Here is an 18,425-nt window from a genome sequence, read left to right as displayed (position 1 = left end):
TCTTGATACAGATTTTTCAAGTCTGTGTTTGGATAACTTGCTTTTGTAAAGCTGTGGCAAAAAAGTACTGGCTGTCTCTTTCTCTTGTGTTCTCTTTCTGCTTGATTCAGGAGTTTGGAGATGGGAGATGCACTGAGGTTGACAATCCTGTACGAGCAGTGAATAATATACCACTGTACTGGCAATTAGAGATGTGCTGACAATTTACAGTTTCCCTTGTAGATTTGGGGACGAGTGTCTTTCTGTTAAGAGGGGACAGATTTGGTTACAAGCAGTCCTGCTGAAGGGAAATGCTGTTTTTCCTTCTGTTTTCAAAGAGCCGCTCAGTTTCTGCGGAAAATGGCAGATCCTCAGTCCATTCAAGAATCCCAGAACCTCTCCATGTTCCTTGCAAACCACAACAAGATAACACAAGTAAGCTTTCATTGACTTTTTTTAACATACCCAATGCTTTACAAAACTATTAAAAGAAAACTCTTCCAGTTTGGTAGTAACTGTTGTTCCCCAGGGAGTATAACTAGTTGACTAATATCCTTTTCTTCTTTTTTTCCAGTCCTTACAGCAGCAGTTGGAGGTGATCGTTGGCTATGAAGAACTGCTTGCAGATATTGTAAATTTGTGTGTGGACTACTATGAGAACAAAATGTATCTAACGCCTAGTGAGAAACATATGCTTTTGAAAGTAAGTTTCTTTCTGGTACAAAATTAAAAAAGAATTGTTCAGGCAGGACACAGATGTCTGAATTCCTGGGGTGTGTTTTGTAGGTGATTTTTTTTTTTTTTTTTTAAGAAAAAACCCAAACGATATTAACCAAATAACTCCATTTATTCCTTTTTTCTTTTTTTCCTCTCCATTGCCTTTTTATTGTATTGCACGTTAGAACTATTTAGAAAGTTTCTAATCCATTTTTGTTTTTCATAAATTGAAGTTGTCCCAATTGAAATGCAGCCTTGCTAGGAAAACGGTTCTATGGAATTGTGTTTCTATGAAGTATGATAACAGAAAGGAACTACTACGTTTTATTTTTAGATATGTGGCAAGTTTGTATAAAAAGCTTTTGGAGGTGAGACCGTGTATCAAAGATTTCAGGGCACAAGTATTTTGAAATTAGGGATAGTAGATAAGTTTAGTTAGCTGGAGTATATACGTGTAATAAGAGAGTGTTGGGCAATATGAAGTTGAATATGGTTGATCTTATCAGCTGCATGTCTTGCAGTGGAAGAAAATGTATAGAGTAAGAATTGAAAATTTGCCTCATGACAAATATTTTGAGTCACTTCAGCATTTAACTTCTGAAGAGCTCTGTTTATTAGGACCAAATGGAAGCATCCTGAAACAATACATGAACTCTAGAACATTTGTATTCTATCTCCAAGGATGTCCACCATGTATTTCATATTTAGGCTTTTTGTTTGGTAAACGTGTGCTTAGAACGTATTAAGTGGCTAATGGTCAGCTCCTACTACTGTGAATACTGAATTATAACTTTATGTTAATGAATAATTTGGTCAAAATGTAATTAGATTTTTTTTGGATGCTTCTCAGCTCTTGTGTGTATAATTCAGAGATATGCTGAAAGCCGTAAAAAGCAATAGCTCAGAGATGATAGGCCTAAAATTCTGTTACAGATCAATTTGCACATACAGAATTTTAATAAAATGGAAGTGGAAAAAAAACCTGTCTAAAAATAGCCAGACTCTAGTTTCAGTGAGATTTTTTTGTATGTTAAATCTTTATACAAACAAGTATAACTGGGATACAAACAAGGATAACTGATCAGGCTAATGTTAATGTAAAAACTTATACATAAAAGAATACTACAGAAAGCTATGTATTTGAGAATATATTCTGTTTGAAGGAGGGTGGGTGTTTCAGGAGTTTTCAGGTCTTTTGAGGAATAATTTCAAACATTAATTTTTTTTTTTAATGATCTGAAGAACGGTCTTACTGCAGCAGGTTTTTCCCTCTGAGGTCCTTTTGCAGAGAGGTTTGTTTTTTCTTTTTCAGGTTATGGGCTTTGGATTGTACTTGATGGATGGAAGTGTCAGTAACATCTACAAGCTGGATGCAAAGAAAAGGATAAATTTAGCCAAGATAGACAAGTTCTTTAAGGTTGGTTAAGATTCGATCTTAATATGCGATTTCAAAGGTAATTCCCCTTTCATTTTAAATATAATTAAATAGAATAAAGATCACTTTGGACTAAATTATAGGTAAATAATGTTTTCCTTTCACTAAGATTTGTGTTTAATAACTTATCTAATTTGATTTATTCCCTGTGTACAGCAGTTGCAGGTTGTCCCACTGTTTGGTGACATGCAAATAGAACTTGCAAGATACATTAAGACCAGTGCCCATTACGAGGAAAATAAATCCAGGTAAGGACAAGAAGGAAACAAATAGGGGAGTGTCTGGGCTGGGGAAAGTCAGATCCTTGGAGTATATTTTCATAATCATCCATTAGTCTGTGGGTTTGTGGTAATTGCTTTAATAGGATTTTCACTTTGGTCTACTTTTTGGCGTGGGTATTTCCCTATTAATATACTTCGTGTAATAGATGCAACTGAAGAAACAAGTTGTTTAAAGAACCTTCTTTGCTGCTGAGCTCATTCTTGCATCTGTGACATTTCTTATCACCTGGGTTGGAGGAAAATGAATTTTAACTTACACTAATTTCATTTTTATTTTTTCCTTTAAATATGAAACTTTCTTTAAAAGAAATGAAGGATTTTACTAAGCAAGGTGAGCAGTAGTAGTGCATGGGTAAATAGGCATGTGTATATTGTATATGGAGCAGCAACTTAGCTTTTTCCCCCTCTTTTTTGTTTGGCGAGGCGTGCAGCACAGCAAAATGGATGGAAAATGCAGCCAGGTTTTACATAAATGGTTCCATGGTTTATGGTTATTGCTTTGTTTTGGTGAACATTTCCATGCTCCTCCAAGACCTTCCCTCCATGCAGTTACATGAATTTAGAATGCGGTGCTTTGCATTTTAATTCCTGCAGAAAAAAAACACATAACCTGCATGTAATTGCTAAGAGAAAATCAACAGCAGCGGGCCTGCTGAGCTACTAAAAATATAAGGCTGCTTAACATGACATTCCTGGTAGCATGTCTTTTGTGTCCCTCTTGGTAACATGTTGATAGTATTTAATAATGCCTTTTTTTTTAATAGTTGGGAGCATACTGTAGGTTCTTCATAGTTAAATAAGAGTAATGAAAAACAACCTGAAGGTACCTAGATGTATCTTGCAGCCTATACCTATACTTCTGCCCTGCCTTTCAATACTTTTCAGTCCTGTCCCTAAGTGTGCGCTCCTGAACAGAGGATTATTTCCTGTATTTCATAGCAGCAGCCTTTAAAAATACAGAAAAGAAAATAAAAAAGGTTCTTTTTAAGACTTGGAAGAAGTACTGTTTGAAATCAGAAGGGCAATCCATAACTAATGGATTGTGAAGGGACAGAGGTAGAGATGTGAGGAGAGGAAAGGCCTCAGATAGAGAAGGAAGATATGTTTTTTAAGTCATGCATTGTGATTCTTTCTTTGCAGTATCAGTTGTACTGTTTATTGCCTAAACTGATTTAGATGGGGTGTTTCTTGTCATCTTAAACAGATGGACATGCACGTCTTCCAGCAGCAGTCCCCAATACAATATATGTGAACAGATGATCCAAATCAGAGAAGACCATATGCGTTTCATATCAGAACTGGCTCGTTACAGCAACAGCGAGGTGTGTGGGATTACAGCTATTTATGCAATTTTTGCGTCACTGATTAACAGTTTTTGTTAACTATCTGAAGAGCAGGTAAACCTCAGGCTACGTAAATAACACAGCTTGATCACCTGAATCAAGAAAAGCTGACTGTAGGGCTAGGACCCAGTCTCTGCATGATATTTACACTCTTTAAATTTACAATAGTAATGATACATCATACAAACTGCAGTATTCTTCTGCTTATCTATCTGTCTAGGATATGTATCCTAGAACTTTTGGCATGTCTCTTTTGGAATAGGTTGTCTAGCCCTTACTCCAAATGGGTGCTCATAGCAGTTTAAATGAAACTAAAAGTTAAGAGATTAGCTAAAAATAAAAAATTGCACATGTATATACACACATCTATACATATATAGAACCTATAACATATATATATCATTAGTGTCTTGAATTCACCTGCAAATCACAGAATGGTAGGCTTGGAAGGGACCTCTGGAGATCATCTAGTCCAACCCCCCTGCCAAGTCAGATTCACCTGCAGGAATGTGTCCAGGTGGGTTTGGAATGTCTCCAGAGTTGGAGACTCCACCACCTCTCTGGGCAGCCTGTTCCAGTGCTCTGCCACCCTCAAAGTAAAGAAGTTCCTCCTCATGTTTAGGTGGAACTTCCTATGCTCAAGTTTGTGCCCATTACCTCTTATCCTGTCGCCGAGCACCACTGAAAAGAGCCTGGCCCCATCCTCCTGACATCTACCCTTTAAGTATTTATAAGTGTTGATAAGGTCCCCCCTCAGCCACCTTTTTTCCAGACTGAAGAGACCCAAATCCCTCAGCCTTTCTTCATAAGAGAGGTGTTCCAGTCCCCTCATCATCTTGGTAGCCCTTTGCTGCACCCTCTCCAGCAATTCCCTGTCCTTCTTGAACTGGGGAGCCCAGAAGTGGACACAGTACTCCAGGTGCGGCCTCACCAAGGCAGAGTAGAGGGGGAGGATGACCTCCCTCGACCTGCTGGCCACACTTCTTGATGAATCCCAGGATGCCATTGGCCTTCTTGGCCACAAGGGCACATTGCTGGCTCATGGTCATCCTGTTGTCCACCAGGACTCCCAGGTCTCTTTCAGCTGAGCTGCTCTCCAGCAGGTCAGCCCCCAACCTGTACTGGTGCATGGGGTTATTCCTCCCCAGGTGCAGCACCCTACACTTGCCCTTGATGAATTTCATAAGGTTCCTCTTTGCCCAACTCTCCAGCCTGTCCAGGTCTCTCTGTATGGCGGCACAGCCTTCTGGTGTGTCAGCCACCCCCCCAGCTTTGTGTCATCAGCAAACTTGCTGAGGGTGCACTCTGTCCCTTCATCCAGGTCATTGATGACTATATTGAAGAGGACTGGGCCCAGTACTGACCCCTGGGGAACACCACTCGTCACTGACCTCCAACTAGACTCTGTGCTCCTAATCACGACCCTCTGAGCTCTGTCTTTCAACCAGTTTTCTATACACCTTACTGTCAGTTCATCAAGCCCACTCTTCCTAAGCTTCCCTATGAGGATGCTGTGGGAGACCATGTCGAACGCCTTGCTGAAGTCAAATATTTTGGTGATTAGGGGTACCAGTGGTTTCCATCACTTGACCAAAGTCTGTAAAGTTTTAACTATGTAAGTCTCTGGAAGAAAAAGCTGATATTAATGCAGGTGTTGGTACCTGATGCTGTTTTAATGCTTAAAAGAAATCTATGTAGAAATTTGTCTATGGATGCTGGATACAGCATGTTCTGATGTGGGTTTGGTTTTTTTTGTTGTTGTTTAACAATGTTCTAGGTGGTGACTGGGTCTGGTCGACAGGAAGCTCAAAAAACAGATGCAGAGTATCGGAAGCTCTTTGATCTCTCTCTCCAAGGCCTGCAGCTTCTCTCCCAGTGGAGTGCACACGTCATGGAAGTGGTATGTTATCTGGGGAATAAAACCAGATGAAAAGGAGGCAGTTTGGTGAGGTTGGACAGGCTTTGCTTCAGTGGCATGAAAAACGTGTGTTGTGTTTTGTTTCCTTAATTCCCCTCTTCCTTCTTCTTTCACTCATTTTCTCCTCCTGCTGCAAACCACATTCTCAGAGGAAGGCACATGAAGTTCTAAGAAGCTATGAGTAATGTCGCTGCTTTGAAGCTCCGGTAGCATGTATGATCTCATACAGTACATTCAACTTGTTATATTTAAAGGATAGGTGATCACCTGTAAGCCTTGACCAGGTGCTTTTATTTTGCTCTTGATACTTACGTTTCATAGACTGACTTCATTATTTTCCTCTAAATGTTGTTTAAAATTATGTTCTGTTAGAAATATCCATACCAACATTCAGTCACACAGGAGGCAATAAAACAGCTTCACCTGGCTACGTTTAGACATCATCACTTAGTAAAATGAAGCATGTAAGGTCTTAAACAAAGGCACAAAAGTGAATGGAAAGGCTCCCTTTGGCTTTAGATTAGGCTTTTAGTCAAAAGGAAAGTAAATGTGGGGAAAGGAAAACTTGAGAGGAGATAAGGGAGGGGAAATAAAGAACCTGCAGAGTTGTTTCTCTGTATTTTAGTAATTTATTTTTAAAACAGATGCCAGTCAGAAAAGTGACTGTTTTTATTTTTTCAATAAGAAACTGCTTCAGGCAGAAACTGAAGAGGAGGATGCAGGAGTCCTTTTTATGCTGCAGACACTTAGATAAAAGCTGCATCTTACCTGCACCAAAGTGTGTTCTAGGAAGGGTTGAAACAGGTGACGTATTGTATGAGAGAAGCCAGACGTGCTCCTCGTCTGCCTCTGATGTCTGAGGGAGCATCAAGCCATTTGTACTGCGTGAATCCAGTGCGGTCACAGTGGGCATAGATAGAGACCCGGTTTTCTTTCTCTTCTGTATTTTTAAGTGCCTCTTCTAAAAGCCAATAGATGAGTCATGCTTTTTCCTGTATTATTCTATTCCTATTTAAATCAACAGTGTGTTTTATGGTGAAAATCTTATTCTCCTTTTCTCCTTCTTAAGAGAGGTTGCTGTCATCTATTTCTGGCCTCTGCCACTTGCAGACTTGCTCCCTTTATTTCTGTCACTGCAAATTGCTGCATTCAGGCTTCTCTTCACAGTGACAATCTTTCTATTTTATTATTTCTCTGTAGAAATGATGTAGAAACTCTCTCAGCTCTGTTTTAATCCTTCCAGTTTCAGCACATACTTTCTCTGAGGACCACAGCAGGTTTTTTTGCCTGTTATCACTGCTTTTCTTTGTCTTTCTGATTTATATGGATTCTCTTAAATACTTCTCACATAAGTTCGTGCTCACCTTCTCCCTGTCCTCCTACTGAGGATTTATTCTGATCTGGAGTATCCTACATATTTACCTGTCTTCTGCATTCACTCAGAATCCATGAACCTTGTTACATGCATCATGTTCAGATAAAAAGTTTCAGGATACATTTGATGTCCAACTTAACCCTGTGAAGTTGATGCCCCCAAAATACATAATCTTTGTTTAATAATTTCCCCAGCGTCCTCTGTGTAGCACTTGGGTTGCAGGGTGTGGTGCTCTTCTTTGCTGTAGGCAAATTGGTGCAAATACTAATCCATTATTTATATATTTATATATTATATTATCCATTTTCCAGCAAATTTATATTGCTCTGTAATCTAACATTTAAGCAAAGATAATATCAGTCAGACCTTGCTATTTGCTGAACTCAAACTGTGAGAAAATTGTATTTGAACGTGACTAGGATTTTTCAGTGGATGTACCCTGATGGATATTAGATCAGCCTGACACTGCTCAGGAACATTTTGAGCTGTGTTTGCAGTGACTGAAAAGGCAGTATTTAAGAGAAATGCATGCTGTGCAGATGATACTGTCACAGGTAATGCATCTCTTTCCGTGTCTTTAAGCCTAGTAAACATTAAAAAAAAAACCCAAACCATGTAGTTTTCCAGTTGTCTTTTGAATTCTATATGTGAATATTTGGCCAAGTTGGAAGCTCCTTTTTTTGTGTGTGGGTGTGATGGATTTTTTTGTTATGCTTTTGAGGTGTCTCTGTGTTTCTTGTGCTTGAAGTGGAGAAGAAACTTTTGCCTATGCTAGCATTTGCTCAGTAAAAAATACTCTGGAGTGCATTACCTGCTGAGTGTGTATTGCATTTTTTAAGTTAGTACAGGATTGCTGGCTTTAAAGAAAATTTGTTAGGCAAATTATTGTTTGGCGTTTCCACTAGATAATAGTTTCAGAATTTATGCAGGTTTTGAGAATAGTACAAAATATTATTTTTCAGATATTCTTGAAAACACTGAAGTATTTCTTAAATTATGTTATTTGTGTCCAGCTGGGTTTTGTGTTTCTCAGTCCTTTTATTTTACCCCCATCTTTTTTCTCCCTATTCTGCTGTGTGAACTGCAGTATTCGTGGAAGCTGGTACACCCAACTGACAAATATTCTAATAAAGATTGTCCTGACAATGCGGAAGAGTATGAAAGAGCAACAAGATACAACTATACTAGTGAGGAGAAGTTTGCTTTGGTTGAGGTAAGATAAACCTTTTTTTATGGGGATTTTCCAAAGATTAATTCTATACAAAGGAGAACATTCTCTACAAGCGTTTTCTATACCCAGTGCAAAAAGACAGCATGCCCTCTGTTGACTCTGAAAGAGCATTTTTTCCTCCATTCAATATGTAGGAGGAGTACAGAAAAACTATCCTTTATCTTTTGGAACTTGTTAATTCCCCTTTTCTCATTTTCTGTATTTAAAAAGGGGGTTTTAAAACAATTATGCAAACAAAATAAGAAAAATACACAATTTTTTTTTTTGCAGGTGATTGCCATGATCAAAGGTCTTCAGGTGCTGATGGGAAGGATGGAAAGTGTTTTCAATCATGCCATTCGCCATACCATTTATGCAGCTCTTCAGGACTTTGCCCAGGTCACGCTTAGAGAGCCGTTAAGACAAGCCATTAAAAAGAAGAAAAATGTCATTCAGAGGTAGAATTCTTCTTGTCATCTTCTCCTATATTCTTTCTCGCAAATCTTACTATGTTTGTTGCAGAACTGCACAGCTGTTAAATTTTGCCTCTTCAAGTCTGTAATCCCTTACTAGTCTGTCTGGTACTCAAAGTTAGCATAGCTGAATATCTATTGGAAGCTGAAGAAATATGAAGTCAAAAATGAATGGCTGCCAGCATGGGTACAGTGAGAGTCCAGGCTGTCTTTAGCCCTTTAGGAGTACTGCAGGAAGCCTTGTGTTCCTTGTTTATTTTTATTTTAAGGAAAGCTAAGTTCTGTAACACTGGAAGCAAGACTAGTATTTTTATTTTGAAGAAAGGTGTTACTGCCCACCTTCTTTATGATTCCAGTGTTTCACACCCTATAGTCTTATCTCTGTGCTCTTAGCATCCTGCCTTCTTTCTCAGCTTCTGCTGCTTTTGGCTTATTAGCCTTACACTTCTCTTTCAAGTGCTCCATCTGCCCACACTGATTGGTGGCATTTCCTGACCTTATCTTTTTGTCCCTAATTGTTTGCTTGTAATCTTGACTTGTTTACTATTTGTTCGTTCCCACATTTCATTGCAAAATTCTTAGAGGTGAAAGTCTTCGGCTAATTAAGCTATTGCTAAATGCTCCGACTGCCACAAAAATCCAGTCAGAAGCTAAAAATTACTCCAAACAAATTATTCCAAAATCATCAAGTTTGCGGGGAGAGTCTTTTTGTGCCAGGGGCTTTCATGAAATAGGGAAGTAACACTTTCTTACCTGCTCAGATCTGGGAGGAGACATTTGCTTGATCATTCAGCATGCCACAGGATATGGCTGACTGTGTTTCTGACAAGTATGTGAAGCCCAGTTCAGTATTTGGATTTAGAAGTATGAAGCTGTTTGTACAAATTCCAGCTGAATTCTGGAGTTCTGCTGGAAACAGGAATTCTGCTGCTTCTTTTCATTTCAAGCCAGAATTGTCTCTCACTTTAGTTTGGTTAATAATCTGCTTTGGTTTGATGGAATAATCTGCTTTTTGTGGTTTAGGAGAACAAACTGGCTTGATGCACTTGGTAGAGATCCCAGAGGTGAATTCTTGACAGGTGACTTTTGTCTCTGGTGAACCAGTTTCAGAGGTCAGTTTTCTTCTGACAGAGGAGAAGAGCTCTGGACCATCCTTTTTGATAAATAGCGTGGAGCGATTGTTTGGTGGATGTGGCGTTCTTGAAGTTGTTGGCGAAATCATTTGTGGTTGCTCTGAGTTACTCCGAGCTCCTGAATGCTCTTGCAAAGTTTCTGTGCTTTTGGAAGAGTGCTTAAAAAAAAAAGTAAAATGTTCTCATCAGTGCACTTGGATACTGGTCTAAAGTAGTGTGAATTGTGTTCAGTGTTTTGCAGGCCATCAGAAAGACAGTGTGTGACTGGGAAGCGGGTCATGAACCGTTCAATGACCCAGCTCTAAGGGGAGAGAAGGACCCCAAAAGTGGTTTTGACATCAAAGTCCCAAGGCGTGCAGTGGGACCCTCCAGCACTCAGGTATTTTCCTGTCTGGTGGTTGTGGTATCTGTCAGCAATTATTGCATGAAATGTTTTCTCTCTGGCCTGAGCTATTTAAAAATCACAGTTTTGGGTTGTTCTTTTTTAAAGCTAAAAGTCTACTCTGATTAGATTTATATTTATAAAATTATATATACTTAACCAAAATCCTCTGTTGCAGTCATTTTCTACTGACGCATAATTTTTCCACTGTTCAGTCTCTTTAATTTGACTTCCTGGGAAGAAATATTTTCTCATTGAGCTCATAATGTTTTTTAAATAATATTTTTGAACTATTTGAATTATTTATTGACTGACTCCCATCTCTGGTATGGCTGATGGATTTTTTGTTGTTGTTAAATCCCATTACTCAATAGATGTCTATGTAGTTTTAAAATGTGTTTAAAACAAATGATTGCCTGTAAAGTAAAATATGGGAGAGTATTTGACTTCTAACAAGATCCCTCTTACTGTTCAGTAACGAATGATAAAACTGCCCCCTAAAATCTATTTAATCTGCTGCTGCTGCTAAAACAAGGTATTTCAAGTGTGTTTTCTGTGGTAGTCATTGAAATCCCATACCTAGAGGCTCGTTCTTGTTACCTCCATATAATTATCTTTTTTATTTTCTTTGTGGATTTGTTTGGAGAGTGTATGGTCTGGTACTCATAGCTCACCTGAGAAAATGAGGTACTGAGCACTTTGGGTGAAAAATTGAAGGCAACTGTGGTTTGTAAAGACAATTTCTTAATACCTAAAATCTGTGGGGAAGAGAGCATGTATGGATAATAATCTTGGGTAATAAAAAGTTGCTTAAATTATGGTATGATGGGTTTAATGAAGACTTTGTTCTGGGAATTGGAAAAAAATGGTTTGCTTTCTAATTTTTTGGGGGGAAAAATTAAATATCACCACCAGTGCTTCTCCTGTGCTTGGTACATTTAAGGGCTTTGTTTCACTGGCTGCAACAGGCTGTTTGGGAGTACATGGTTCTGTCTGCTTTTTCTGCTCTTGGGCTGGCACACTTGTTTGTCTTGGCTGACAGGAGGAAGGGATGTCAAATATATGGATTTTAGATAGGTTTTTTTCAGTTTCATGCAGTTGTAAAATGGCTGGTAATGAATGAATGAATTGGTAATACTTGGAAATCTTCGCAAAATCATTTGAGAAGCTAATGGCTCTCTGAGCATCCTCTAAAATGAACGGGAACTTTTCCCTTCGCTTGAGGGAGCGCTGGATTGCAGTGATTATTCTGAACAAAGAAACCCTTCTGTATGTCTTCCTCTGCATGCTTACTGTGCTGCTTTTCATCTTTAACAAACTAACACGTTTTCTCTGCTTCTCTTTCCCCTTCCTTATTCACCCATGTGTTTTTATTAACGGATTCTCTCTCCCCTGCCTGCCCCTGTCTGTTGGTTTTTAGCTCTACATGGTTCGCACTATGACAGAGTCCTTAAACTCTGCTGAGCTGTTGAAGCAGCTCAAGTCTCTGGGATTGGAAAAGCTATTGCATGTGACACACAAGTTTCTGAGGCAGTCCTACATCTATCCGCCTCTTTTAAACTTTGGTGGTAAGACATTACTTATTACTTTTACTTTTTGTGGTGATGTGAACTGTTCCACTGCAAATGGTCTGCTGCTAAGTGTCAGTGGAGGTCCCCTTGGCATGGGTAGGTGTTTGTGCTGGTGTGTAGGCTAGCGTTGCATCTGTTCCTCTCGCCTGAAAGGCTTTTACCCACACAGTGCCAGTTTTCAATTTGAAGTGGAGCAGTCGCTTACTGATAGTAATTCTCAGTGTTGCTCAACTAATGTACCATGTGTATTTTCCTTTTTTCCCCCCCCTTTCCACCACAATTGTTTCCTTTAATGATACAGCTTTACATGGTGAGAACTATGTTAGAGTCCCTCATTGCTGACAAAAGTGGTTCCAAGAAAACCTTGAGAAGTAGCCTTGAGGGGCCCACCATATTGGACATAGAAAAATTCCATCGCGAGTCTTTCTTCTACACTCATTTGATAAATTTCAGTGGTAAGATACGTAGATGATCAGTGTCCAGCTTAGCATGTCCTAACACCTCTAACACGACCTGGAAAATGTTTCCGATTGCCTAAGTCAACTTACCTTTGGTTTATTTATCAAAAGCCTTGGTCTGTCCAAACTTTTTCTGAGACATGATATTCAATATTGTGGTGGGATTTTTATTTTGACTTGTTATACATTTGTTTATAACGCGTCAAATTTCATATCGTTACCTCCCTTTTCTATTTTTTTTTAATGTACATATTTATATAAACAAGGGACAGATAAGCCTATACACATTGAAATTTTAAAAAGGAAGTAGTTTTTGTGTTTTGGGTTTTGGGGGATTTTTTGTTTTTGTTTTAAGTGCAGAGGCAACAAATTCTCTGTTGTGGTAAATTTGATGTCATTTCACTACTCTTACTATTCAGTTAATTGTAATCGGAAACATGCTGTCCTAAAGAATTCACCTACTGACATTGAATGTATCTAGTCTTTGTCATCACCATGCTGTGTTGTCTTTCATTTTTGTTTTGCTGCCAGACTTCTTTACCCTCAGAGAAGGGGGAGCCTGTTAATGTCAGTCATAATGCTACTGGGGAACAGCGCTTCAAAAGGTCTTCAGAGAATCTTATTGTAAAAAGTTAACTCCAAAAAAGTTTCAGTTTTCAAGTCTTCTGCAAAAGAAGGCTTGTGCTGAGTGTTTTCTGGAGAGGTGGGAAGCACACCTCCGTGCCCTTGACAGCAGCCTTAGAAACTTTTTGTTTTAATCCTTCCTTTGTGTGTCTGTCTGCCATTTCCTGCCCATCTAATCAACAGGAAGATGTGGAACGATTCAGTCCTCCAGAGAGATGGTACTGGTGGATCTGATACAATTTTGTCTTCTTTGCCTGCTGCTTCCCAAGTTCAGTGTACGACTTTCTCAGCTCCCAGCTGAGAAATTAAACGAGAAATCCCCCTTTACTGGTGTACATGGTTTTTCTGTTTAACTGGTAGTCTGGCCCACTTCCACATTTTGTTCTGTAATAAGGCACCACTATGGGGGCCAACGTGGAGTTTAAAACTCTTTGAAAATGTCATGGGCTTTATGTTTTGAATTTGGTTTACATATTTGGTCTATGTATAGCTCTAGTGACTCACGCCTGCTTTTTTTGTTTCACATCGCATCATCAGAATCACAGTTGTATTGTTGCTGATGTATTTCTATAAGAAGTGTAATTCTCACCTATTTATTCTAAAAGAGACCCTGCAGCAATGCTGTGATCTGTCCCAGCTGTGGTTCAGGGAATTCTTCTTAGAGCTAACCATGGGCAGAAGAATCCAATTTCCCATTGAGATGTCCATGCCTTGGATTCTGACAGACCATATTTTGGAGACCAAAGAAGCATCAATGATGGAGTAAGACATATGCTCTTCCACTCAATGATTATTCTTAATGATTGCCATTCCTTATTACGATGTGACTTTTTTAATTGGTTTTAATAGGCAGTCACTGAGAAGGTATTTTAAACCTTTATAAAATTCTCCTCTTACATTTTCCAGTTTCCAGATTCTCAAAGTTTTCTTTTTGAAGTGAATAATTGAAATACGAAACCTTTCATATAAGTATCATTGCACCAGTCGAATATGTTATTCCCTGAGTGAGTTCTCCTTACTTAGTCCTCAAAGATCACAGAATTGGAGGGGTTCAAGGGACCTTCAGAGATCATCTAGTCCAACCCCCCTGCCAAATCAGATTCACCTGGAGCAGGTTGGACAGGAACGCATCCAGGCAGGTTTTGAATGTCTTCAGAGAAGGAGACTCCACCACCTCTCTGGGCAGCCTGTTCCAGTGCTCTGCCACCCTCAAAGAAGTTTTTCTTCACGTCAAGATGTCAAATATAATGCATAGTGATAAAAGCATAGTTCCATTTTGATTGAAAGCTACATCTAGAAAACAAGTTTCAGGCTGTATACTTATCTCTACAATTTTTTGAACTAACAAAAGACTTTCTTAAAGGAGAAATTGTGATACTTTTTATATAAACTCAAATAAGCATGATTTACAATATTGACTGGCTTACATCATCTTGACTGCACCATTCTAAAGAATCATAATTTCTATAGACATGTAACTTTTCTTTATTCTTTTTCATTCAGGTATGTTCTGTATTCTTTGGACCTTTATAATGACAGTGCTCATTATGCACTTACTAAATTTAAGAAGCAGTTCCTCTATGATGAGATTGAGGCAGAGGTAAAGTAACCTTAGCTACTGGAGAAACATAGTCTGTACCTGAATGTGAAAATGATGCTAAAGGCCAAGACCTATTATAAGAGATTCAGAACAGTTGGAGATAAAAAAACAAACTGAGAAGAAAGACCGGAAGATGGGTAACTGGTGGGGTGATACATTGTGAGGAAACCTGTAGACCTGTGCAAAATGCTTCACATGAATGCTGAAAACGGAACATCATCTTTTCTTGTACTGGGAAATTTGGATGCATTAACTATCTTAATTACATTTGATAAACAATGGGAGGTCTTGGATAAGCTCCCCTCTTAATTTCAAGTATCTCTAAATGCACTTTTTTTCTCCCCCCCAAAGGTAAACCTATGTTTTGACCAATTTGTCTACAAGCTGGCAGACCAAATATTTGCGTACTACAAGGCAATGGCTGGCAGGTACGTATTCCAGTAGAGAACTTTTATTCATGCATTTCTGCTCTGCTTTCCTGTCTAATGTACTTTAAGTGTTTTCTTCCTTTCTTAATAGCCTGCTTCTGGATAAACGATTACGTTCAGAATGCAAGAATCAGGGAGCAACCATTCAGTTGCTACAGTCCAACCGCTACGAGACACTGCTGAAACAGAGACATGTCCAAGTGAGTTAACTCATACTCTGTTGTATTCGAGTTGCTTGGCAATTTTCCAATGGTTTTGATTTATGTAGGTATATAAAACTCTTTCTGTGCTATATGTTCTGTCATCTATGTGGCATAACTGACATTTGGGATCAGCTTTTTTGTCATATGAAGGATAAATTAAAAAAAAACTTAAAAGATCCTGTTTTAGTGCAAATGTCTGTTGCAGTTACGCAAACACAAGCCAAATAAAAATGTCACGTTTGGTAGCGTTGCCTTCCTAGTAGTGTCTTTCACCAGTTCTCAATATGTTGTCAGCACAATGTCATGGTAGCATAAAATGCTATATAAATACTTAGATGTAAATGCAACGTATGATTTTACTTCTTTTTGTGAGAATTGGGATGTAAATTGTAGTACCTCATTTGTTCGTGAATTTATAATTTTTGTCCATCTACTTTGTTTCTGTGTGTTTGGAATCCAAGTTCACCATGGCTGTTAATCCGTGGAGTCTCATATCCTTGTACAGCTTGTCTTCTAATTTGACTTCCAGTTTGAAACTTCATAGCATTTTTTTCTTTAGCTTCTTGGTAGGTCAATAGACCTGAACCGATTGATCACTCAGCGAATTTCAGCAGCCATGTACAGGTCAATGGAACTGGCAATTGGTCGATTTGAAAGTGAGGATTTGACTTCCATTGTGGTGAGTGTTGTGTTGCAGTTCTGCCAGAGCGCTAACACTGCAGTTGGGGTCTAGGCGCTATTTTGGTTTGGTTTGTTTTAATTTATTTTAATTTAATTTAATTTTTATTTCTTTTATTTGCATTGAGAATGATAGGCATATAGCCTTTTTTTTTCCTCCACTTTAAATCTGTACTTATTTTTAATGGCAGAAGCAAAAAAAGTTTTCTCCAGTTTTGCTAGAAGTCCTCTAAGTATTCTCTCAGCAAATAGTTGTACAGTCACTCCTGAAAGAAGAGGCTGAATGACTAAGAGGCAGACTTGTTTTATCCTACACCTTAGTTAAATATATATGAATGGGAAATAATTTAAGCAGTGTTATTAGAAAAATAACAACACTTTTCCCTCTTGTGTTTTGTTTTAATTTTTCTGTAGGTGTGAAATCGTACAATGTTATGGTAGACGTTTGTTTGGTTTACAAAATCTAGATTGACAAAACCTCTTAGCAGAGAAGCAGCTTAGTCTTGCAAAAGGCATTCTTTTAGTCACCTTCTTGTCAAGAGGAGAAACATTATGAAAGGCATGGTTGTGTAGTCTGCAGCTAGTGACTTCCTGGATACCTTCACAACATTTGTAAAAGTCTGGTCTGGTCTTTCATTGTATCCTAGTGCATTCTTCCCTGGAGTAAACCATGAGAAGAATTTATGGTAAATATGATGTTATCCCTACTAGTACAACTACATAAGTTAGTTCACCAGTTGTCCTACTGAGCAGAAATCACTTTGTGACAGCTTGTAAAGTAGGAAATGCAGAAGATGCTTCTTGACCTATGCCTGAACCCATTTAAATGTTGGATTTTTAACTTTTTCTCAGTGGAAGAAGATTTGGCATAGATCTGTGTTTGAGACCCATCTGCAGTGTGGAACAATTTTAATGAATACCCTTAAAGTCTCAGGAGGTTTTGGTTGGAGATGGTTACAAAACAATCCCAAGAGCACTGATTCTTTCCAGCTCTTATCGTTAAAGTAAGAGACTGGGGGAGAGTCAGTTGTTCATTTTGACTTCTTTCTAGTCTTCTATTTATCAAGGTTATTGATGTACTTTGTTGAGTTTCTCCACTTTATTAAATGCACTGCTCACTTTCTCTCCTCTTGTTTTTTGTAGGAGCTGGATGGCTTGATAGAGATAAACAAAATGACTCACAAGCTTCTGAGTAGATATATGACCTTGGACAGCTTTGATGCCATGTTCAGAGAAGCCAATCACAATGTGTCAGCCCCTTATGGAAGAATCACTCTTCATGTCTTTTGGGAACTCAATTACGATTTCCTTCCAAACTACTGCTACAATGGATCCACTAACAGGTTAGCATGGCGGCCTTTTGTTTGCAGCAGTTCTTCTATCACCCTCCTGCAACTTTTTTCCTAGCAAATGCCGACAAGTCCATCTCCATTCATTTAGTGTGTTTTTCATTTCTAGTGCTTTACTTGAAACGAAGGAGCATGAGTCATTTTACTAAGTACTGTCAAATGTATGAAAGCCTGTTATTTGTCCACAGAAGTAGTCAAATGTAACTGCAGCATCCAAATTCTGACATTTTAATGACTTAGCTATGATATACTGAAAAATAAAGTGTGCGCAAAAATGCTGTAAAGTGTGTGTCAGGAAAATATTTTGGTAAACAGGATCCTCAACTATGAGGCGGTGGAAATAAAATTATATTCCTGATTCTGTGTTAATGTGACAAAAAGGATTGTTTACTGGAAAAGGGAAGAGTTCAGTGTTCACTGCAACTATAGTTGCAGACTTTAAGGACAGTGAGTAATAGAAACAGAAAGGTAGGATCTAAAGTTTGAATGAGTGGAAGGCGCAATCCTTGAGACTTTGCATTTCTGGGCTTCCTGTTTGTGTGTTGTTTTTAAGATTGATGTTGCTTTTAGCCTTTGCTCAGGTTTTGGTTAAAGCACTGTGAAGTGACAGTAAAGTGATATTGAATAATTGAGGTGTAGGAAGAGGAGGAAGCCTGTTCTCATCTTTCACTGTCTCCTTGGAGAGTTTTTCCTGTCTGACATCTTCCGTGATGGTTATGTTGCATTTTAGATCCAACATTCTGTCCGGGGGGGGTGGTGGTGGGGAAGTGTGTTTTTTGGGTTAAGTTTTAGGCAAGAAACTTCTGTTACATGAATCTGTCTACATAGGAGAGTTGAATGGATTTCCGAGGAAGCTACTGAGCAGTTGATGTATCTGGAGATCAATGCTGGAATATTCAGCGTGATGTATTAAGAATCATAGAAGCATAATATTAAAAGAAAATCTTGATGAAATGCTTATCCTTCACCTGTCAGCTTTAATGAAAGACACTCAACAGCTCCTATAACAGTCCAGTCTCTGTTCATCTTAGCTGTAAGGAGTGCCCTACTGCAGACCACAATGCTTGGGAAGCGAGCATGGAGCACTGAAGGAAACTTTGCAGGATCCTGTAGGACTGTTGCTTGTCTATTTAAAAACTGTATGCACAAATCGAGTTAGGCTGATACCCAAGCATATTGGGTAATTAATTCAGGATAATTTATTTAAGAAATGATAAAGGGAGCCAGATCTTAGGCAGTGTGTGTACCACGTGTCCAATTAATCACAG

The 18,425-nt window shown here is 38.6% G+C and overlaps 1 protein-coding gene across 3 annotated transcripts in view; it reads left to right on the top strand.

The window, feature by feature from the left end:
• CYFIP1 (cytoplasmic FMR1 interacting protein 1) overlaps positions 1–18,425 on the top strand; it is an 87,388-nt gene that overhangs the window by 25,923 nt on the left and 43,040 nt on the right. The window contains exons 7-22 of one of the 3 annotated variants that reach the window (XM_054190453.1): positions 318–414; positions 554–682; positions 2,009–2,113; positions 2,288–2,379; positions 3,617–3,734; positions 5,533–5,655; positions 8,136–8,261; positions 8,550–8,716; positions 10,096–10,243; positions 11,667–11,814; positions 13,505–13,661; positions 14,403–14,499; positions 14,851–14,927; positions 15,019–15,127; positions 15,690–15,809; positions 16,952–17,151. In XM_054190453.1, coding sequence (XP_054046428.1) covers positions 318–414; positions 554–682; positions 2,009–2,113; positions 2,288–2,379; positions 3,617–3,734; positions 5,533–5,655; positions 8,136–8,261; positions 8,550–8,716; positions 10,096–10,243; positions 11,667–11,814; positions 13,505–13,661; positions 14,403–14,499; positions 14,851–14,927; positions 15,019–15,127; positions 15,690–15,809; positions 16,952–17,151 — 2,013 coding nt within the window. Of the gene's footprint in view, positions 1–317; positions 415–553; positions 683–2,008; positions 2,114–2,287; positions 2,380–3,616; positions 3,735–5,532; positions 5,656–8,135; positions 8,262–8,549; positions 8,717–10,095; positions 10,244–11,666; positions 11,815–12,118; positions 12,273–13,504; positions 13,662–14,402; positions 14,500–14,850; positions 14,928–15,018; positions 15,128–15,689; positions 15,810–16,951; positions 17,152–18,425 lie in introns of those variants that run through there. The other 2 variants (XM_054190443.1, XM_054190462.1) reach the window with 2 other exon arrangements.

The sequence above is a fragment of the Rissa tridactyla genome, chromosome 1 (genome assembly GCF_028500815.1).
Source record: "Rissa tridactyla isolate bRisTri1 chromosome 1, bRisTri1.patW.cur.20221130, whole genome shotgun sequence".
In the NCBI taxonomy this organism is placed as follows: domain Eukaryota; kingdom Metazoa; phylum Chordata; class Aves; order Charadriiformes; family Laridae; genus Rissa; species Rissa tridactyla.
Note: the sequence above shows the minus strand (reverse complement) of the source record. Positions and strands in the feature narration are given on the sequence as shown.